Source organism: Camponotus vicinus, unplaced genomic scaffold (genome assembly GCF_025532165.1).
Source record: "Camponotus vicinus isolate PSW18456_S1 unplaced genomic scaffold, iyCamVici1.0 SCAF_13, whole genome shotgun sequence".
Lineage (NCBI taxonomy): Eukaryota > Metazoa > Arthropoda > Insecta > Hymenoptera > Formicidae > Camponotus > Camponotus vicinus.
In genome coordinates, this window is record NW_028141949.1 from 4,381,395 (window position 1) to 4,406,276 (window position 24,882).

Consider the following 24,882-nt stretch of genomic DNA (forward strand, 5'->3'; position numbering starts at 1 on the left):
TTGTTTGCGTTATCTTATTATCGGTATTATCAAATGTGTAATTTTTCGAATTGATTTACGCGCATACATAATATCATCATTCAAATAATGTATAGTAATATTTTATGTTTGTCATTGCATAGGGGAAAAAGTTTTATCTAATCTCAACAATATGGCAACATGACAAATTTTGTCGATAAAATATTGACTACGCTTTTATATATATATACACATATAAAGCAAAAGTAAAAATTCATAAGTCTTCTTTAAAATTATATTCATTTATGTTAGATACAACAGGAAGATAGTACAAGAAATAAAAATTTTAATTTTCAAAATTATATACTCTCTAAAAGTGAATCAGTGTATTATCACTACTTTCACTAGACTTAATCAGTGTATTATCACTGAAAAACAGTAAATACTCACTGATTACAAGCAGTTATAAGTACAGCACTAATTACAATGATAATACACTGATTCACTTTTAGAGAGTACATGATTCTACTTAATTAAAAAGAAAATATACAATATTTATAAATTTATTACAACATACAAGAAATATTTGAATATAAGAAATGTTTTTATATTATTTTGTCATTACTTTTACGTACAGTATAACATAATGATTTTCCCTTATTTTAAGTATTTTTGATACATATAACAAGTTTTCTCCTCGAGTTACCTTAAATTATATGATATATTCGCGAGTTTAATAATGAATGAGGAAGAGAGAATTGTCGGGCGAATCTTTTGTTGTAAACTTTCCGGGGGATTTAATTTCCGTCGCGTGTAACAGGAACGATCCGCAGTGTTTAACGCGATGTCATCAAAGGTAACGGATTTGATGCGAACCAATGGCAGCGCAAAACTTTGTTGTTGCGTGGGCGACAGTAATTTAAAATCGCCGTCAGTTATGGGCTGACGCCTTTGTATAATGAACAACGAAGCAATAATGGATAATTGAAGAACTAGTCCTGCTCGCGGCTATCTCGCGTTGAAAAATTGATCATTTCACGCGACAATATTTGGAACATATAAACAAAACTAGAAATGTTTCTACATTGTTTTGTAGAATAAAAACAAAAATAAAATTTACATGAGTAGTAGTAAAATTACTATTATATATTTTCTTCTATTTCAATTTTAAGCCATTACACTGTGGATAATTAAGCTCTAAAATAAAAATAAAAACAGGATGTGAAAGAGAAAGAGAAAGATAAGATGAGTTTCTAAGAGAAAGATAAGATGAGATTAAAAGAATTTTGATAAAACATGAGTATTCCTTCTCTGAAAATGTTTTTCTTCTTCTTTTCTAATTTAGTTTTGAAATAAAATTAATATATGCTCTTGCTTTTTTCTTTTTAAAAAAACAAATTGGATTTATAAATGAACAGACAAAGATTACAATTTTGAAAAAGAAAGCAAATTTTATGCAACGTAATAGCACAGAATCGACAAGATGATTATCCATTTTATGTCATGTTTTTTTTGATGTTTGCAAAAGTGATTAAATAGTTAAAGTTACATCGCTTTTCTCGTTCGAAGATCGTTTGATTGTTGCGTCATCTTCATGTAGACAGATTTTGACAAGAAATCATACTTAAAGATGAGAGACACTTTGATTTAAATCTGATCAATATCAAAAGAGAATTATAATGAACTCCTTTAACAGAATTATATCTAATATAATATTTATACTGGGATATCGCTCTTCTGTTTTGTTTCTTTATTTATCATATACATCATTTATTTTGAGTAAACATGTATATCGCGAATGTAATATATTAAATTATTATAAATTTTATTTAATATGGTGTATAATATGATTTTACACGAGACATATACATTACATATTTATCTCTTATATTTATTTTATTTATATTATTTTTTTATACTTTTCTTTTACATATTATTTTTGTATTTGATAGTTTATAATATTGCTTATTTATATCCTTATTGAAACTGATAGGCAGTTACCAAACAAAAAATATTTATTAAAAATATCGAATGAAGGGACTTCAACGATTTAATTCAACTCCATTTGACCGAAACATTTTGCTGGACTAGTAATATCGCCGCGTTTTAAAATGAACGGCTATGAAGCGGCTACGACGGTGCAGAACACGAAACACACGCTATCGTTATTTTCACGAGGCGCAATTTATTGCCCTTTACAGTTTACGAACATGCGGGTGTGCAAGAGGCTGCATTGGCGCCCTCGACATGCATCGGGGAGCATAGCATCCCCTTTGTACATTTCGCGGTCGGAGTTCGATAAATATTCACCCGCACGGCGGGTGGCTCATCTTCTGTCGACGGCTGTAAATGCGATTTATCGACGAGTGTTTGGATACTCGATTCGAGAAGAGATGACGGACGCGCGGCTGAGAGACGCCACTGTAACGTTCGTCCTCGGAATAAGGATGCTCCTTCGTGGAGGATCGTCGCGACGATCGTGCGTTGTATTTTGCTGTTGCGTCGAGATGCGACGAGAAAATCCATCGAGCTCTTCGTTCACCGGAAAATCGTTTATCGCACCATATGGACGCGAGCGAAAGAAACAGAGCGTTCTCCCTTTCTTTCTCTTTCTGTCTCGCATATCTAAGCACGCTTCCCGTCACACGTCGTTCCAGACGATCGATCTTTGAATCTCGCTTACGTGCGCTTGTCGGCTTAATCGATCTTGCCTCCATAGGAGACTAGGTTTGCGTCGTTTCGCATGCTTCTCACCGTTTATTTACCTGGGCATTAGAACGTACCCCGTATATACCGTGATTGTTTACAGTATCGCGACATCCATATTTTATCAGCGAATCAACGTTATTGAGCGTTGTTAAATAATTCCTCTCGAAATATGGTTTAGAAAATTTCTTTATCGAGGGTTTCTTTGTCATAGTACAATATTATATTATTTTAGTGTATATACATACATAGATATTTGGAAAAATTCAATGAAATGATAAATAATGCTGTTCTACAAGATTCGCTAGCGATCTTTATGCTTCGTAATAGCAATAATAATGTTAATGACAATATGGTCCAAGTTTGCGGACGTTACATTGTTGTTTATATTGTGATATATGACGATGCTGTAATTCGTTATTCAGCCCGCTGTATTATTTCGATATGTGTATGTGTACGCGCGCATGCACGTACTTTGGACGCTCTTAAGGGACTCCCCGTCCTGCAGGACGATAAATTCTGTTGCTCTCACATTTTCCGTGACTCCTCGTACGTGCGAAGATAAGGATAAAGCGAACGATGAAAGCTCGCGGCATACTGAGAATCCTCGTTCTTATTTATTTTTTTCCCTTTTGTTGGCTTGCCATTCGTCATGCTGCCGCGCCACGCCAGGACGAAATAAAAACGTATTAGAAATGCCGAAAATAACCGCGAGTAACGTGAAAATTACGAGAGGAACATCCTTGTCCTTTCGACTGACGTCGTCACGTAAATAAGATGAGATAAAAATTAATTTCTCGTGTGATATGTAGAGAAATAAAGTCTTTTATTCACTGCAAAAGGTAACGCAATCACGTCAAATAAACTGGAATTATAATAAAATTAATTTAGATAAGATAGAAAGATATTTTGACTATCGAATAAATAATTATTAATACAATGTAGAAAATGAAAAAAATAATTGAAGTAATTTTCGTATTTGTGAATAATTTCATTTTTTTTTATTGTAAATTATTTGTTATTCTTTTCTTGTTTAGTTTATAATAATAAAATGGTATCTTTTGTATTAATTTACATTATCATAGATAAAAATTATTACAATCCTAATATAAATCATTAAAAAAACCTTACGTCAAGGTTAGAGAGATACATAACATTCGAGTCACGTGAAAACGAATCTAAGCAAATTGATCGGATCACTCGCCGTGATGTTAAAAGCGCGATTTTCCCATGGCGACCATCCACTTGTTCGCCTCCTTCAAGTTATTCCTGTCCTGGATCTCCCCGGAGAGGCGATGGAAGGCCGTGAGAATGAGAGATAAGGGCGATTAAAGCCGAGGAGACCCGGGCGAAGGAGAAGTAAGTTCGTAAATCAGGATGTTACTCCCCTTGATCCGATTACGAACGATTATATTCCGCGCGGAGTCTCCGCAAGAGACTCATCGTCGCGCTCGGGTCTTTCACAATAAGTCGACCGATTGCCTCGCGGCTTTTTCTCTTGCTATTTTTTCTCGTTGCCTTCTATTCCCGCTTTTTATAAAGATAGAGCATCGGTGACTTTTTCCACTTCGCCGGATATTTTTGCTCTATTAACGTATACGATGAAAATAATTTTTTGTGTAGGTTTTTCTTCTTTTCCTAAAATTATTTTCTATTAAGAAACAGTATGTTTAAAAATATAATATTATATGATTATAATAATTAAGTACGCGCTAAAATTTGACATCTCTATTAAAATGTGATTCGATTATTCATTTAATCCTTTACATTCCTATAACTTTCTTCTGTGAGATGCATCTTCTTTATCTTTTCTTTAATGTCTTAAGTTGTTATTTAACGACCTAGAAACGCAAGCGATACTTTTAACGACATTGAAAAAATATCGACTTTTAGTCATTATTTCACAGCACCATTAAATTTCGTTTAAATCCGTCTTCTTGTTCGTATTTCATAAAAATCTTCTTTCAAGTACTTTTTTCTTAACATTCATTTGTAAAAATCATCGCAAACTTAACATCGATAAGTCGATCGATTAATTTCTATTTATTTCTCTTGAAAATTAAAATACGCATTATTATTATAGCAATTAGAACCGAGAATACTCTTAATAATTAAATTTATATATGATACTATGCATATGCAGCTAGAATATATGTCTCTATTTTTTTTTTATGAAGATTACTAGTCTCTTTAAGTAAATATTATTCTTATATAAATATTATAATTTATGTAATAGTGAAATTTTGACAAATTTCAATTTATGACGTTCCGGGTAAGAAGACGAGCTGTGTATCGAGCTGCCGATAGCAGCAGACTGTAGAGTTTGTAGGACGAGACACGGCGGGATGCGTCGCGACGTCGCTTAACAGATGGGAAACAGATAGAGATGTTGCCGGGTAACAATCGAGGATGTTGCCGGGACAGATTGCGCGCGTTGCCATTTGACGAACAATGAATCGCGGCCGACCTCCGAACAGAGAGATGGAATTTGCGTGGTCTCGGGGCTGCATGTGATATCGGAAAATCAGAGAGAGGGCTTTCCAAGCTGCGACAATACATTCCGAACATATTGCTCCTCGGGATTCTTTCGGGCTGCTGCATCGTCGTGTCGCATTGGATGCGCAATCGCTCGAATAAAGCTTTTATTTGTCGGGACGCGCCATTATTTGTACGTTTAATCACGGAAACTTATGAAACGAACGGTGGCAAGTTGCCAGAATTTTCTGCATATTTATTTTTTACGACGGCATAAATGCAAAATGATTTTTCCTTGAGTTCCCATTAAATTTTGACAAAAAATATATTCGATATTTTTCTCTATATAAGAAATCTTTCTCCTCTATAAACAGATATAAACAGAAACTTTAATTACTGAAAAAGACGTAACTACTGTTTCCATCACGAAAGTCCATTTTTCTTCTATTTAAATCATGCGTACGCAAATCATTTGCGGGATGCGTCCCTGGATTTATGTCACCGTGCGGCATTATGCAGTTACGTGATGGTTTCGCCTGACATTGCGTCACGCGGTTAGCGTCCATCGAGTTCTACCTATCTACAGACATACAAATTGGTTCATCACTCTCCTCCTGCGTATCTCCCTCCCTCTCTCTCTCTCTCTCTCTTTTGTAGAAATGCCATGGTGATATGTCCCGGTTAGCCGTGTACTTCGTCTTCGGACAGAATTTTCGATCGAGCAAAGTCTCCACGTTCCTATCGTGCCGCGGTTGTACGGTTCGATTAAATTTCCCCGGGATCCTATGTGGTTACGGAAGTCTGGTATCTGGCATTCGAGCGTCCGTCCTGCGGTCAATGGCTGTTATGTAATAAATGTTCGGCGATCCTTAGTAATTACCCGAAGTTTAATCGTTCGAATACACGCGATCTTTGACCCCACTCCACGGTGAAACATCGGTAGAATTCTATCAGTGAGTAGAATTATTGAACCTATCACTTGTGCATATTTCTAGATCTTTTTCATTAATTTTTTATGCGTAAGAATTGATGAAAAGTATCTAGAAAACAAATCAATTTATTTAATATTATCGGAAATAAAAGAGATCGCTGTAAAATTAAAATAAAATATTCTTTGTTCAGATATAAAAATATAATTAATACGTAAATATGTATGTGTATATTTTTCTAAGATACGCAAATAAAAAAGAGGAAACCTGTTCGCGACTAAAAAGGAATGAATCTTAAACTTTGACATAAGCCGCATAGTTTGCTATACCGCAACGGTTTTTGTTTCTTCTCAATCGCATGTAGCCATCTTCTCCCCAATTGTCGCCCCACCAATTCTTCAGGATCCACTCAGTTGGCGTGTATCCGACGATTAACATTGCGTGATTTACTGAATCCGAATCGCATCGATGGTCGTCATAGACGCCTTTACTGTGTACACAAGTGAAAATATGAATTAATCAATTAATATTTGAAAAGTTATTTCTAATAAACTTATATATCTAAAATGTGATAACTTTTGATATGTATAAATGTACGATAGTATTTATAATATTGTAGATAAGATATTAAAATTGGACGACTTGTTTATGGCGAGCAAAATATCCTGGCGTCAAATCCGATACGCGAAATAAATATTGAACTAGACGAGAAAGGAGGCAAATATACATCGCGTGAGATTCTTCAATTAGAAAATGTGAATCACTGATTGAACTCACATGAACTATACGTACGCGATTATTGATGAATGTATCGTGTTTACATATATATATGTATTCTTTTTCATCTATTATAAACTTACAACACAGCAAGTACCGAAAATGGCAATCGCGCTTCATGTAGTATCCTATCATTTGTTTTTGAAATTAATAGGATGACAGGAAGTAGTCACATACTTTAGATCCTTAAAAATGAAACAAGTTCAATGACTGAGTTTTAGTGGTCCGAATGAATGAGGGTCATCTTATTGGCGATACACTAAAAGGTTATCATAATTTCTTCGGCGGGAGGTCCAGACAAAGTTTTCAATCTTTACATCTTTCGCATAAATATAGTATCGCCATTTCAACTACACGTTAGTCGATTACAAATTGGATACAAATTAAATCGACGGTGATGTTTTCGCTTGCGTATTTCGAGAAATCACGCTAATGTGTATGTCGAGAGAGATCGATTAAAATGTTAACTAACTTATTTATAGTTGGATTACATTTGATTAGTTATCTGGGCAAGAAAAAATTGTTTGTCATTACCCTGCTCAAGTTATCAACATAATTTTTTTTCAATTTATGACAAATCCATCGTAATATCGCGTTTTGCACTGTCGTTTTTTCCTTCATGTATCAATCAGTTGAGCCATAAATGTCAAAAGTTATAGTAAATGCTTCTGTGGTTTTGCATAATAAATAGCAAGTGTGTGTCTGAAATTATCACGTATTTTTTGAACATCGCGATATGTTTATCGCGATTCGCGAGTACGTCACTTGCTCGTTAGCAACAATTTGCACGGATTTATTTTTCGGAGCAAATAAAATGGAATACTAACTGATAGAGCTGAAATGTCTTCGGGCTGGCGTTTATAGATACGGCTATGGGACCGATGGTCGCTACTGCTGCTTCCAAAGCTTTTTCATCCCGTGCAGGCAAGATTGCCCATGACGTTATATTGACGACACTCAGATCCCTTTGAAATCTGCACACTCCTTGCTGAAATAATTTAAGAGTTACTAGACATGAATTTATTTAACAGACTAAATTAAATATATGATAGCTAATAGTTTAAATAATCAAATTAATTTTTAACTGTGATCTTTTATAGATCTATCTATTTATCTTTGCGCTACGAAAAAGCAGTCATTTTTTAAATCTCTCGAGCAGTTTGAAAAATTAATTTTTGCTCTCAAATAATTAATTAATCTCATCATCGCATAGAATTATTATTGCAACAACTATTTTCGTTATTATTGTTATATTAGAATTAATATATAAGCCGTGATAAAAAATAATTTTCTAAGAAAAAAATGTACATAATTATAATCTTATATCGCTTATTTCATTAACTGAATTTTTTTACAATCAAATACCTCTTTCATTATCGATTAAATTTGAAGTAATAGACATATAAAGCAGCAAACATTTAAATTTAATTCAACGAAATGTATGTATAATCAATAAAGTAATATCATCTAATTAAAGAAAACAAGTTTAATAGGAAAAGATTGACAATCGAGAAGCCCGGGAGAACTTTGCCCATCACGTTTGTTGACACTTAAATTGAAGCATGTCTACCATACGCTAAATACTTTTCGGTTGCATCATCTGAATTCCGTCGTCAACATGTCGTTGTGTTAAATTAAGACAGCTCGTTCACAGATAAGCGCGTCTTCTTATTGCACGATTTAACGAGTAATAATCACTACTTTGTTAAATATCTACGAAGCATATGACCTTGATGTGCGATATTAATGTAGAGAAGGAACTGACTGAAGGCTATCGTCATATATATTACAAAAGACTATCATGACTGGCATAATTTAGATCTTTGTCGTCGAAATCTTCCATAGATTTTCTAATATTTCCGACCTGAGAAAATTCGCGAAATAATAGAATAAACCTTGACGTTTACTTCTTTATTGCGATAATTAAATTTACACTGTCAGCATCTTCGCTCATAGTCGCTAATAATATATTATTATATATTATGGCCAGTAAAAAAAGCCAAATATCGAGTTTATCAATTCATTAAAATTTTAAATATGGACATTCAATAAATTATTATATATAGCTATAATTAATCATCATTAATTAAAAATACATCTTGTGCGGGATTATTAAAAATAAGAAAGCGATAAAATGAAAAAAAAAGATAGATGAGATAGAGAGAAGGATTTTCCTTTTCTTTGAATTCCAAAGCAAATGTTTTATGACGTTTTGCAAATCATGCACGAGCGATTCGCTACATTTTATATACACGGTGCTTCGACGGAATATCTAGTCGTATGTTCGACAAGTGGAAAAAATGCGTACCTCGGCGTTGTACGGATACAGGTATCCGGCCATGAGACCCTTCGACTTTTCTAGATATTTCAAAGTGTTCCTAAGGGAACCGCCGATGCAGCCACGGTTCCCGGTTACCGTGCTGCAATCTACCAACTGTTGTGCACTCAAGGGGAGCAGCATGCCGGTTTGCTTAAAAATCTGTCCCTGTATACTTTCCACGATCGAATAAGCGTAGCAACTCCCACAGTTCTGTTGGTTCACTGGCGAAGTGATGAAGCCGTATTCGCGCCAATCTAAATGCTTTGGTATGTGAGGATTGTGAATCGCCGATACCATTGGTTCGGTTGGCAATCGACGCCTTTGACTCGGTATCAGTTTCACCTGAAGGAAAAAATGTAGTCAGATTTTATTTATTAGTTTTAAATATCAATAAATTTATTTCATATAATATTTGCGTAATAAAGAAAATTGCAATTTTAAAGAATTTGTTATTTGAAGTTTAATGAGAAAAGGAGAGAAAGAGAATCTTTTTTGCAACAAAAATTAATATTAGAGATCTTGAAATTTGACTAATTTTGAAATTTGAAATTTGACTAGAATTTTGTTTTCGAAAATATAGGCTCATTAGAATTACCAACCATATTGCGAATGTATTGTCGAGTGCCGAGATCGGCAATATGATTATCCCGTAGGGTGTAACTATGATGTCCCGCGGCGGCCATTAGATTGTGTTTATAAATCTCCACGAGGTTTTGTTCCCAAGCCGTTCGCCTCGTGTTTTCCAGATTTCCCGTGTACGTTTTATTAAACTGCATCTGCTCATAAATATCGCGAAAACAATGACTACGCTTCCATTAATCTAGTTTATTAACATCCGTAGAGTTCCGACTACTGATTTAAAATATCATGTAAATATTAATTCTCGGCATTATAACAATTGATGTTACAATGCTTTTGTAAACTAACATTAGATATTAGTTTAGAATATGTGATTTACACATTATAACATTATAACAATTATAACTGCTGATATTAAATGTACTAGAATGAATGAAAGCGTCATAGATTGACATCAGATGACTTGGAGGCATTGATTTCTGACATGTATTGCGATGACCTTTTCTTTTTTAGATTTCTTTCTTAAACAATTATTTTACGTAATTCGCGAGATGTACGCAAATGTATGCAGCTTTGGAAACGCTGTTTTAACGCTTGTTTTATATAAAAATATCGTTTACAAGATGTATATATTTTTTGTTATTACATTAAGTTAAAATAATGTCAGTATTTTTAATTTTGATATAAATTTTAATATATACATATATAAGAAAAGTTAAGGTATATTGTGCATATAAACTTAAATAAAAATTAATTAATAATTATAATAATCATAAAAATTAATTATGCGACTATATAATTTTAATAATAAGTTTAAAATTACTTTTTAAAGAATTACTTCTATTACTTCAATAGGAAATAATAACAATAAACTAAATATTCCAAAGTTTATAGCTTCTCTGAATGTTTTGCATTTTAAAGGTTACCTTGTAGGTTTGCCAATAATCATCCAGTTTTTTCGAGATTCTTGGCGGTAAAGTGCCCTCATTGAACAGTTCAATCGCATGTGTTTCAGACAAGATTAATATCGAAAGTAATATCGCGTATAATCGCGAGCACATGGCGACTCGCAGAATAATTTATAGTCCTTAATTAATTCGCGCGACAGATCCGAGTAATGATGATTTTGACGAACTTTACGATACTGTATGAGGTCATAATACCGTTGTAGTATCAGACAATTGATGTCAGCGTTGTTTACGGATTACATCATCGAATAATTATTCGCATTATGCTGATACATGTTTATTTCGTCAAATTTGCGTGTGTGCGTACAATAATATATTTTTGGTCGTTTCTCTTTTCGAATTTGTTTTTTTTTAAACAAACATTTGTGTTTGGATCGAGAATTTTAGTATAGATAATTCAACAGTTTTTAGAATAGTTACCTAATTTGAAAGAAAAATACCTCGCAGTTATGCTACGGCATAATTTGAGCTAAATATATTTTTCCGAATATTAGTTTGAAATAGAAAATAGCTTTTATTTAACTGTAAATTCACCGGGAAAATATATTTCTACTAGGAATTATTATAAAAGTTTAAAAAAATATATCTTGCCAGTAATTTCTAATTTTCTAAAGTTCTAATTTTTAGTGTTCTTCAAAATATCGAATCATGCATTCGTACTAGAAATAATCTTAATCGATATAATTTAATCGTGTAATTAAAATTTTTAATTTTTTACTACAGAGCTTCTAGTTTGATTTTAAAGACTATACAGGGTGTCCCGAAACTAACGCTTGATATTTTAAAGGCAGATTCTCTGGCCAATTTAAAAACGATTTTTCCTCAGCGAAAATGTCGAGGGAGATCATTATTTTTTTGCATATTCCCAATTTTTGTCATCATGTATCTTTCTAACTAAGCCTTAAATTAAAATTCTATTAAAGTAAACTCTACCTAAAATTAACTAAAGAATGTGACTTTATTAATATTTTATTCCCATAAGCCTTAGTTTGCGAAAAACCCTTTATTTTCAATCGTTTATAACTCGAAAACTATTAGTGCCGCGACATTTTCGCTGAGGAAAAATCGTTTTTAAATTGGCCAGAGAATCTGCCTTTAAAATATCAAGCGTTAGTTTCGGGACACCCTGTATTATAATATTTTAATTAATTTGTATATTAAGTATAAAAAAGGCAATTTTTTTTCTATAATACAAGTTCCAGAAGAAGTTAATCATTTTCTCGATTATTTTATAGCATTCTCTCACAACAAGAATATATTAACATCAAAATATTTAACATCAAAATATTAAACTGCGTTAGATATATATATCGCTTTTTGTTGATATCACGGGCAAATCAACATACTAGATGAAAGAGCGATCGAAAACAGAGAAGAAAGCGTTGTACAATCATAATTGATTGTTGATGGTTATTGTTTTCAACGTGTCGCGTCACACAAGGTCATCACGAAGCTAGTCCGCGGAGGTCGCCCACGCGGAGCTTTCCACTTCAAAGATCACCGGCGGTCGGCCGCGAGATGGCGATAGTCATAAGTCAGACGCCGCCGCTGTCGCTGCCGCCGCCGCGACGCCTCTGTGGCGGTCCCGGCGGACGGATGGTCGCGTAGTACCGATACACACGCGCGTCACGCTTGTCTCGTTCGCGCGCTTCTTCTTGTGAAACGCCGTCGTCGTCGTCGCTGTCGTCGTTGTTGTTGTCGCCGCCAGTGCTGGATAAATCGCGAGGAACGCGCGCGAAGGGGCGATGGAACGCGCGTCGCAACCGAAAAGGAACGTGACGGATCGGCGCACGCGTGCACGCGCGGCCGTAATCGCCAACGCCGACAAATCGCGCGAAAATTCTTGACACTTCCGCAAAATGGGAGTTTCCTCGCGGTGCTCGTGATCCACCAGAGACGCGCCGTGACGATCCATCTCCCATAATCTCCTTCCCCTCCCTCTCTCTCTCTCTCCGGTAATCTCATTGATTCGCGACTCTCTCTCTTAAGAGAGAGAGAGAAATAGAGGGAGAAAGAAAGAGAACGTTTCTTCTTCTCATTCCTCTCTCCGCGTACGTTCATTATCCCCCTTTTCACGCGGATCCCTCGTTATCGCTATCTTGTAGCCTCTTACGAGGCGCGTAGCGTCGCGCCAGCTCCGCGAAACTTTCGAACGCGCGCGTTCGGCCCGGTCCGCCGTGATTCGTCGCGCGCGCGACCGCGCGCGGTACATTCGAAGCGTTGTGACGATGGACGAGTCCGGAGTCGACATGGGTTTCGACCTGACAACCGCGTTCGGCGTCGCCGACCCGGCTGCCCATCATGCCATCGTCGGGGATTACGACGAAGAATTCGAGCAGGCCCTGTCCTACTTGTCGACGTCCACCAAGGAGCTGATGTACTACGAGCTGAAAAGCCGCGCGCCCGATACTGGCAGGTACGTAATCTCGATATCTTAAAAAAAAAAAAAAAAAAAGAAATGTTCTTTAATCACACACGCGCGAGATAATGCGGGGTATTCTGTTTAATTGTTGTTGACATTGTTACGGTAACAAATGACGACGAGACTAATCCAGATCTATTAGTATTGTTAATATTAATTAACACTGAGAAAGATTTTGCAATTAATATTAACATCCACAATGTAACGCTGGAGAGATGATGCGGTTAACGAGAGACGAGGGAATATAAATTACTTGTATCATATTAATCATAATTATTGGACACGTGAATTTCATTTATGATACGACAATTATGCGGTATATATGTGCCGATGTTCAAACAAAAGGAGGCGGATAACTCCAGTTTTGCGCCTCGTGTGGGTGTACATACACGCTTTTATTTGGAATATGATATCGCGCCAAGCTGCACATGTGAACGATTACAAAGAAGCGGAAGATATAGAAATTTCACTATGTCATGAATTTCGGAAAAATCTAATCTTTAATGTGTAATAATTTATTTTTAATGTCACTTTAATATGATACATCGATTTGCAACTAGGCAACATGGCACGATATTCGTAAAGAAAGAGAATCTATATTAATATATTAATTTGTATTTTAAATAATTTAATAAAAAATTTGGATTTTTTATTGAGTCCCTCAAATATCTTCTAAAACTATAATATTAATACGAGAAATTAAAGGAATCTCTAGTATCTCAGTATTATTTAGAATTATATTATTTTAACAAATAATAAAGTAATTAATAATTTAAAAGAAATAATTATATATATTATGTAGAACGTAATAAACACAGCGTAATACATCGAACTCGATCATTATCACTAATACAATAACGTTATCTATACGGGTGCGATGTTCTGATCGATGTAATATTGAACACGTCGATAAGATTGGATTAAAACAAAAAATACATACATAATATACGTATAGAACCACATGCTTTTTCTTAATCTAGTATTAAAATTACATTATAATGATGCTAATTGCATGTGCCTTTTATAGAAAATAGTTTGATTAAAATTTAACTGATGAGAAGAAGAAAGGACGAGAAGAGAGAAAGAGAAGAGGAGAGATAAATAGAATAAAATTGTGAAGAAAAGAAACAAAAAGGAATAATTATTATATTTATATGAAATAGAAGAATGCTATTGTTATAAAAAATGAGGTATTAAAGAGAGATGAGATAAAAATTGATAAGATGTTAATATAATTTTGAATCGACGAGAGCTTAAAGAGTATCAGTATATGCATATTTATCATTGAAAATATACACATCTTTTATAGCCTGTCGCGTCACTGATATGATAAATTTTGAAGGATGAAATTATTTGATGGTGTACGCGCGATAACGGCGTGTATAAGATGTACTTATGATACACATAACAAATATAGAAATTCGTCTGTATCAGTAATTTTCTCAAAACTCAGCTTTACGAATTTATTTTATATAAAAATTTATAATTTTATTTCACATACACATATATAATTTTTTTGCTAAGTATACAATATATTGTTTTAAATTTTAAGTATTCTTATTTTTTATTCTTTTATTTGTTATTGAATTTTTTAAGAATGGCATGCAAAGATTTTAACGAATCAATTATCTTTTTGATAATTTGTGGTTTAGAGATTGTTAAATATTCTTTTATGTTTAGTGAATTATGATTCTTAAGTGCATATGCATGTTGTCGTTTAAACGGAGTAAGTTATCTAATCAGATTAAAAATGCAACATGTAAAATATAGTAGAGTAACACAGGAAATATTGTCTGCAAATCTAACAAAAAAATGATTTATTACTGCAATAATTTGGTGTGTAATTTAATTAGCTAGCTTTTCACAAATTTTCGTAATCTTTTTGTTGGGATTAAATTTCACGATATTTAGATCTTTCCCGAAATATATCGTTCATCATTATTATTTAATGTAATCACAAATATCATTTGCTATATTAACCGGTGTTTAAATGTTTTAGCCTTTAAAGACATTGAACTGAAATCGTGTAAAAGAATGAAAATAAAATCGTTAAGAAAATAAAGGAATGATATGATAAATGTGCTATTTAATATGTTTTATTCGCGTTAAACTTATCAATATGCATATGTTCTATATGATAAATAAATTATAATATGTGTAAATTATAATGTGTGTTTATTAAATACTATATAATTTGTGTGTTCATTAAAAGACGTGAAACTGATATATTTACTATTTACAATTTCTTCTTTTCATCCCGTTTAATTGTAGAATTTGAAAGAAATGGATACTAATGAATTTTTATGTTTGATATTTTTAAAAATACGTTAACTAAGTATTTATTTTTGGAAAAAAAGGATTTTTCAGCATTCGATGCTCGGAAGTAGTATCTCTTCAATTAAAATGAGAACCACATACTGTATCTATAGAAAGGACAAAAAATAAAAGGAGTTGCAATTCCAATTTTGATTGCGAAATCGAATCAAATTCAATCAAACCTCGCATTCCGTTTTTTGACAAGAATCAAAACGTGTCGTGATTATAACTACAAAATGTAGTATCTCTGTTATTTAGATCTTTTTTTAACAAAATAAAAAAACGATAAAATTAAATAATAAAAAACTATATTCGCTTAAAAAATAGAAATATAAATTAAAATAGAAAAAAAAAACTTATACGAAACATTTCGGCAAATTTTAATGATTTTGTTGTTACGTATTAAATAAAGTGGACTCTGCATCTTATGACCAGGCTTTTAAATGGCATATAAAAGGGGCATGTCGTTAGTCATGAATCTATCAACGAGACAATACATATAAAGGCTCGGTCGTGTTCGCTAAATTATGAGCAATGAGCAATGCTAAGCGATCGTGATTGGTAATCGCGATCTCTCAGGAAAACACATGCTTATCTTTGATGAATGGTCTATGTATCTTAACTCGTATTAGATTCTCTCGGGTACTAGCGATCCGCGAGTTCCAGGCGAGAAGCTGAGCGCACACCGCGAATATCAACTTTCACAGTCTCCGAGAGTTTCCCGGTGTGCTCGAATTGCTCCCGAAAGTTCTTGCGTTCTAATCAGTTTCATGCACCAGGCGTTAATTGATACCCGCCGAGAAGGCAACATGAGCCTAAGCTAAAATTTCAATTGCGCATAGAATAGCTGTAATGGTGAATGAACACTTGAGGAATATTGTGCTTAAGATTCTTTTAATAAAAAAGAATATACTGTTATATTTCTGCAGTATATTTATTTATTGGTAGTCAAAGGAGATTTTAATTTTATTATATTATTGATTTTGAAATTAGGTGAGAGAGAGTAACTATATATTTATTATATTTATTTTATGTGAATGATTGTGAAGTCATTTTTCATGCAGGAAAAAGTCCAATTTATAATTTTATATTATGAAATATAAGTAATTATAATTTTAGTAATCGTATACTAATGTATTTCTAATCGCGGAAGTTTTGATGATCAGAATATTATTGTTTACCGCTTCGTTGATCTTTCCCGACAATCTGTGACATAACAACAATGTGACACGGACGCGATTGTCTTCAGATAGCGCGTTAACGAGCAATAATAATGATATTTATCACGTGTGCGAACACACACACATGCGAGCGAATAATAATGTTTTTTGGCTGGAATATTGAGAAATAGATAATATCAATTATCAATAATCTTTCAAAAATTAACAAAGTACGCATCTAATTTATCATTAGTTGTAATTGTGATCACGATGCATCGTGAGTTCAATGACCTAATTTACGTTGGGAATGCTTTATTACTCGGGAAAATACAATCGAATGGAAAAGAGATTGTGTTATAATATGAAGCCATTAAGATGGAAAAGTGAAAAGAGGAAGGGAGAGAAGGAGAGAAAAATAGGAAAAGAAGGCATTGATAAAAAGTAGTTTCAGAAATTGAATCATTATTTTTGAATTTTGTATAATATATCTCATGAAGCATCCACATCGGATTGACCTTCAATTGTATTGCTTTCAAGTTCATATTGAGGAAGGTAGGAATTCTCCAACGAAGGATCAACGATCTCTTTGATAAAGGCAATCAGCGGAAGTGGAGAACGAAGTACTACTTTATAAATGCGGTTAGCAAACATCTCTTTTCGCTTTGAGCGAATTTTGCGTGATGATAAATTTATATATTTTCACTGTATTCTTTAATATTATATTGTTTGGACACCTACGTATGTAAGAAGAGAAAGAAAATTTATAATCTTTAAGAAACTATACTTTTTGAATTTTGGAAAAAAACTATTTACAAAAAAAAGAGCTAGAATTTCTTATCATTTTAAATCGACAGATCAGTTTTATTGATTGATTTTCTCTCTTCTTCTCTTTTCTTTCTCTCTTATAATATAATTATATTCTCTTGTTTGACACATTTACCTATACAATAGAATATTTATGTCACGGTTTGTGAAGTTAAATAGTCTTTATACAAAAGGATATGGCTTATTCTGTTGTGATTGATCACTAGATATCATTAATATAGACCTTGAAAAATGTTTCGTGACTTGGCGCGATTCAGAATGTAAACGTGATGAATCATATTTATTCTAGGACTGAATACGAGATTAGTTGACATGTATGCAAGATGCAGTACAAAAATCAATCTTTACTTTTTCTTATTCGTAGTTCAATTAGATCTCAATTTTTTCATAATTTCTTAACTTCTAATATTACACATCTTATATGGAACGATATATACATTACAATTTTATAAAACTAATTTAATTGAATTTTAATCGATTGATAATTTGTACAAACGATAATTAATATACAAAATATATATATATATATATATATATATATATATATATATAGATAATATATAATATATATAGATTATATCTAAAGAAAAACACATATCTCCACATGAAATTATTTTTAGTGTTAATGTGTGAATACGCGCCAAGCGTTTGACTTCTCATATTTGTCTGACTCTCCTCCTGTCAGAATCTATTTAAATTCTCTATCTCTAGTTTATTTTCTTTATTTCGCGATTTCCGTTTAACAAACTTCAAATTTTTGAACAGTCAGCTTTTAACGATACTATTCAACTATTTTTCGCTAATTATTAGTTATAGCAACTGGCAACGCAACTAAAAAAGTCGAAAAAAATTATAATAATTCTTTACATGTAAATAATTTTATTCATCTCAATTTTATTATGATTAAAAACTCTTAATGATATGTTGTTTAAAAAAAGTCTCTAATTTTTATTATTTTATAAAATATTCTGACGAAGAAGGAGCAATAATATAAGCAGTAATATTTTTTATAAAGTCTCAAGATACAAAATATATATTGGACTTGTAAAAGCTTCAACTATTTAAAATAGCATTTTTAGTCATCGATGGGGAAAAAAATTACAATGTCTGGAATGCCTTGATCTCAGTTTTAAAGCCAAAAGCAGGAATGTATTTTCCGTATGCCATTCTAGTTTCCTACGTATAGTTTTTGAGGCAAATTAATCTTCGTACTGGAAGTGAACGCAATTTCTAATATTTTTCGAGAGTGCTTATAACGGATATAACATTTAGACTTTCCAGTCGTGACATCATCACAGGATGCAATTCTCTCTTATCCGAATTCTATGAATAATTTGTAGTTGAATTTTAACCTTTTCCCTTTTTTTTTTTTTTTTTGATAAAAATTCAAACGTGTTATCTAAAGTCATGCGATATGATTCTCATAATCGTGACGTTTTTTTTCGAGTGCACAATAGAAATTGATGCCAGTTTTTTCCCTATTTGTCAAGGATTTATCACGTTTGTTGTCAAGTTGTGATTTCACCGTAAGTTCCTTACCTCGCAAGGACATGAAATTATTTGCGTGCATTGCCTAATCATAATTTTTTCAGCCTTCTATTCTTTTTGTGAAACAAAAATTAGATAGCGATCTTTATCAATCTAATTTAAAATGTTATGTTTTTTTCTATTTATTTTTCATTTAATGTTTGCATCATTGACATAATATTTTTGATCTTGTGTAATTTGAGCTAATTATTTATAGACTTAATTCCACGGTAGAAACAATTGGTTACAATGAGTACGCCTATGAATGTGCCTATGAATATTATGCATCATCAGTGAGCATGATAATGATTTCGATAAATTGGACAATTCGTTTTAGAGAAACACATTCCATTTTTATCATATGATACGAGAGCTTGACGTTCTTTCTTCCGCTTTCGACATTGAATATATGCAGATATTAATCTGTTTCATTGCATAGCAATTGCAATAATTATAATAATAATGAGGACGCAATTAATAGTATGAATAATAACAATATACTAATCTCACTAATGAGTCTCTTCATGATACAGATATTTTAATAATCTTCATCTCTCTTTCCTTTTCTTTTTCTTTTTCTCGGTGAATTTCTATGTTTAATAACGAGTTTTTATGTCTTGAGATATTAATTCTGAATTAATTAATTAGGAATTAATTAAATTTATAATGCATAATAATCAGCAAACATGTCGGTGATTCCCTCGATTCACTATCACAAATGCGGATATACGTGAATGTAGGAATAATGTCACTTATTATAATTTTTGCTACGAGAGTATCCGTGGTGGACAACATTATACGCGTTCCTTTCTATGAGACAATTCCGAGCTGAACCGACAAAAGCCAGCGAACTTGGCCAGACAATGCCAGCGATACTGATATCGTTTCTCTCTCTGTCTCCCTTTTTCTTTCTCGTGACAGACGGATGAGAACGGCTGCTACGAATCCAGCACGAGCCGGCTCGATTCTCGTATTAGTCGGTGCAATGACTGGAAATTCCGATAAGTGCGCTCGTCGCCGCCGTCATGGTGTTCGCGAAAACGCGATACCCAGTTTCCTCGGTCACGACGCGACAACGTTCTTTTTTTGCACTGATTTCTTTTTATTTTTCAAACTGTTTGTCGCGCGCGATCGTACATCGTTCGCCGGCAGCTGCTCTTCGTCGTACGTTACGTAACGCATCTTTGAACGGATGCCGCGTTATGCGATGTAAACGTATCGCGCACCTGTGTATGCATAGGGTAGTCTCGTCGTCGAGAGTTTCATAGAGTTAGTTTAGATGTGTCTCTTGACCAAATAGACATGACTTACAATTAGACGTAATAAATTGATGTGACAGGTACACACGCGAATAAAATAAATATAATTAATGTATGTGTAATAATATTTTTTTAATTATCATAGAAGAAAAAGAAAATAATTCTTTTTACGTCATATATTAGTAATCAATTTATCCATAATTCTATTTTATTTTTCAATGTTTGAAATATGTCGTTTCATATAAATTTAGGCATAGATAATGTTACATGCTTTATTGTAAAAGTTAAACATTTAATTTCGAAGGTTTACAATTTTATTTGAACGGTAGGGAGATTGATTGCAATAATGTCGTTAACGTTAATCAGGGTTTAAAATATCTTTCACCGCGGTACCTTTGCGGTCAGAGCTATGATCTAGACAGAGCATCGTTAAGTAGAGTTAGCCAAGCAAGACACGCGAGTAATAATAAATTTCAACGTGACATGAACGTGCGAGCGTGAACGGCATATGTTATCATGTTAAGGGAGGAAGGTGACACATTTTTCATCCGTTGACGAGGATAAATAGCGTATGAATTGGTGATTCCCCTGATTCGTAATCAAATGAACGATGCAGATATCAACAGAATTGTGTCACTTTATTATGATATTTCCTTGCGCGCATATCTTAAATTTGATATAACACATATATGGTACGTCATACTGCATATTTTATCTACATCCAGGTTGCTATCTAGCTGTAATAGTTGTACTCCCTACAATATTGTTATTATTTTCTTCTCTGTATTTTTTAAAACATATTTTAAAATATATTAGAGCAGCAAAATTAAATTAAAATATGTATATGTGTATGTTAATATTTATATTTTAATATTATTTTTTTATCTCTCGACCATATTAAATCTTCTATACTATTTAAAAAATTACGTTTTAAACATCTTAAATTTTAATATTTTGTTTTAAAAATACTATTTAAAATTCGCACATAAAAATAAAACTGTACTTTCTTTAAATTCTAAATATTAATTCTAAATAATTAATTTAATTCTAAAATATTAATCACAATCATATATAACACATATCTATCAATATGTAAAATTTGCAATCAATTTTCATCATTCTTAAAAATTTCTCTTTATGTTATTATACTTAAAGTATTCTTTTTACATTATTATATACTTCCCTAATTGCGGAATGTAAACATTTTTTAAATCAGTCAATGTTCTTATAAATCAATTTAGCACGCTGCTCTATATTTTTCTATGAATGTCGCATGTAGGATCAACGATCGTAAACGGTTGTTAACAAAGAGAAACGCGTGTCTCGCGACGATTTTCAAAAGCGCCGAGCGGATCGCGACATCAATGTCGGGTTGGAGTGAAAATAAATGCGCGCGTGTGGCGGGAGCGAAAGAAATAGACAGGCGTCAGCTGTCCATCTTTCGCGGGGGGAGAAGAGGAGGACGAGAATGAGACGGCAGGATCCGTGTTTAGAGCGTTCCGTCCATCGCTTATACCTAGCGCTTCTTCGCCACCGCCGCCGCCGCTGCCGTCATCATCATCGTCATCGTTCGTCGTTGTCATCGGCGATGCTGCTCCGATTTTAGTAGTAGCGTCGCGACGCCCCGGGCCGGCTGATCGCGCGCGCGCGCGCGCGGAAACGTGCAATGCAAGGCGGTGGCGTGCTCGATACCGCGCGACAGATCGTCGAGTTCGAGGAGCTGGTGTCGCGATTGGATCGCATCAACGACGTCGTGATACGACGGCCGTCGACGACGTCGACGTCGGTGCCGCCGCCGTCGCCGCCGGTGCGGGCGACGTCGCACTTGGCGGCGTCGTCCCTGCCATACGATCGTCCCGTCTCGGATGCCACGCGCTCGCCCGTCGACGACGAGCAGCAACGGGTACGTGTCCACATCGGCATCGACGAGGATCTGCGGATGATCCTCGAGATGGACCCGTCGATCGTCGACGGGACGCTCGCCCCGGATGTCGCCCCCAACAGCCATTCCACCGTGGTGCGATCTTTGCGCGCCACGCGACTGCAAGGCTGGTACTGCACCGATCGAGAACTAACTCCTTAGTGTCTGATGTTATATGTGCGCATTCTATACAATTATATTATTTGCCCGTTAATTTTAATCCGTTTCGCAGGCATTTCTCGTATATTGTTTCTCTCTTGTACGAGAATTTAAATTTTGACAGTTAAAAATATTAGAACTAATATTTTTTTTAAATATTTTTTTTAAATATGTATGTACAGAGACAATTATAATGATTATACGATACTTATAATCATTTATTCCTGCTTGTCATCTTTGTCTTGAAATGATGTAATACAGAATGTTGGTTACGAATTCGTCAGCGACATACTTCCATAACTATCTGACTAATTCTATAGAAACTAAAGATAGTACAGCTATTTTGAGAATTGCATGTGTGTGAATAAATAATATTCTCTTGCGTTGCTATGTAAAGAGTCATAAAATTTTAGTTATCATGTGTCTGTAGTTATCATGTTTTGTTTGATTATTGATTATTATTTCAAGGATTGATTAAGTATGAAAATTTCAATTTTACATTTAATTATTTCTACTTTAATATCGCCCAATAATAAAGTTTCCAAAGACTGTTAATCGTCAAACATAACAAATCTAACAATAAGATGTAAATTTTAAATTCTAGCTTGGAAAAATAGAGCGGGATGAAAGGAATTTTTCGTTATAAATACGAATTTATAGATTTCTGTACATTATTCTCGTTTCACGAGGGAACCGATCCTGGGAGCATTATGTGAACAAATCACATCGTTCAGTCCGTTCTCCGGTTTATCGGTCGCGTTTACGTCGGTGTTATTCTTCGGTTTATAATCCATTTGGCAGTCGATGCCGTGTTTTGAGTTCCGCGCCGTCTCGAGGAACACCAGTCTTCCTGTTTCATGGGCGCTGCATTTGATTGTCGCGCACCTCGTCTACACATCGGTCGTAAACACTAGGTCCAAATTTAAACGTCCTTGTCGCAGCTCCTCACTGAACGCGAATCACCCGTCTGCCCGTCTCGACTCGTAGACAACACTTTGCTCACGAGTACCCAGTGGCGGATGCGACGACGCGAGTATCCGCTGCATCCGTTCGCGAAGTGCATCGAAGCGCCATGCAAATTGCAACCAGGCCTTCGAATATTGCGCAATCTCTCATCACTTGTTGATGTCTTCCGGAAACTTCCGTCATAATCTGTTCGCGGAGAACAACATCCATTAAAGTCATCGAATCCTAAATCAATTCCCAGATTTTGTTGGCGTTATAGACGTTATATTGCAACATTTTCTTGTTATTATTGTTCATAATCTCGCGATAAAATATACTAATACGTGTTTATTTGACATTATTATTGATATATATTTAATTTATGTCTCAACTGTTATGTTTAATTTGTTGTTATTTCGTTCTCGTATTAACAATATATGGAAAAACTAATTAAGGCCTGATAATAATTACAAAGCATTTAATTATAACGTTACTATCAGTGTAATATTATTATGCGATATTCTCTTGAAAATCTCACCGCACCGATCATCGATTCAAAACTTCTATCATGGCTGAATGGTGGTTCGATGTTAAATTTAGCGCGCGCGTTACATTTAATCGAGCTTGTCATAACATAAACATCGCGCGTTGAAATTATCTGATTTCACCAGTCTCTTCTTCCCGGTATAAAACGCCGTCATTTCTCCATCGATGTAAAATACATCGTGTAACACAGCTTCGCACAATTGCGTACATGCGTCATAAATATTCAAACAATTTCGGCGTTATAGCGGGAGGGCGACATTGGCGGCTATTGAGGAAAAAAGCATAGGAGGGAAATTATGAGCGCTGTTGCCGTTGGATAGAAGCTGAAAATGAATATGGAAGTTACAGGAACATAATTCCCAATAATAGCCGCGTATAAATTAGCCAGTGTTTTTTTCTTTTGGATAAAAACAGGAAACGGTGCGATTCATGTATGCGCGTACATTGTACGCACAAATGATCAGATATTTTTCGCTTCCGGTGGTACCGCACTGTACACGCGCGAAAATCCGCTCGTCTAGAGGCTAATGTAAACATTGAGATTCATTATTATTTTTTCCTGTATGTGCGTTTCGCATTGACATTTGGATCGGGTCCAGATCAGAGTGCGTTCCTGAAAACGAACGTGCGGTGCTGCTTGGAGTCGAAACAACGCACGTTTTTAAATTGCTTGTATATAGCGATGTAACCATATTATATAACCGACAGTGACTTTGAGAAATTCAAATAGATATAACTTTAAATGTAACTTTAATTTGGCTATTTTTAGCGTAAGAGATCATCACGTCTTATTTTTAGCTCTTTCTCTCTCGCAATCAATTATTCTAAAAATACAATAGGCAGAAATACGAGGAAAGAAGTTTTTAGATTTATCGGTGGAAGTACAAAATTTGAAAATAAATATAGAAATTTTATAGAATAGTAAAAAGAGAACTGTTATATTATTTAAATTATAAACAGTTATTAACAGATTTTCAAACGAATGTTTGATGTCTAATGCTACTACTTTTTAATTTAACAAAATTACACCGTTATATACTCCGTGGCCCCAGTTTTGCTCTGTAAATATTACAGATTTAATCGTTTATTC

At 34.1% G+C, this 24,882-nt stretch overlaps 2 protein-coding genes across 11 annotated transcripts in view; one reads left to right on the plus strand and one right to left on the minus strand.

Moving 5' to 3' along the window:
- Mitf (transcription factor Mitf) overlaps positions 1–24,882 on the plus strand; it is a 99,277-nt gene that overhangs the window by 18,164 nt on the left and 56,231 nt on the right. For 2 of the 7 annotated variants that reach the window (XR_014436522.1, XM_083087622.1), the window contains exon 1: positions 21,830–22,273. The exons of 1 other annotated variant lie outside the window; for it this stretch is intronic. Coding sequence is in view for 4 of the 6 variants with exons in the window: in XM_083087622.1 (XP_082943748.1) it covers positions 21,888–22,273 (386 nt within the window). In the remaining 2 variants the exon portion in view is untranslated. Of the gene's footprint in view, positions 1–11,913; positions 13,129–21,829; positions 22,320–24,882 lie in introns of those variants that run through there. 4 more of the 7 variants (XM_083087623.1, XM_083087624.1, XM_083087626.1 and 1 more) reach the window with 4 other exon arrangements.
- Ctsl4 (Cathepsin L4) overlaps positions 6,239–24,882 on the minus strand; it is a 34,531-nt gene continuing 15,887 nt past the window's right edge. For 2 of the 4 annotated variants that reach the window (XM_083087649.1, XM_083087650.1), the window contains exons 2-5: positions 9,765–9,941; positions 9,154–9,507; positions 7,673–7,833; positions 6,239–6,558 (exon numbers count right to left, since the gene is read on the minus strand). In XM_083087649.1, coding sequence (XP_082943775.1) covers positions 6,363–6,558; positions 7,673–7,833; positions 9,154–9,507; positions 9,765–9,941 — 888 coding nt within the window. In that variant the 3' untranslated portion in view covers positions 6,239–6,362. Of the gene's footprint in view, positions 6,559–7,672; positions 7,834–9,153; positions 9,508–9,764; positions 9,942–10,670; positions 11,174–12,058; positions 13,478–24,882 lie in introns of those variants that run through there. The other 2 variants (XM_083087648.1, XM_083087647.1) reach the window with 2 other exon arrangements.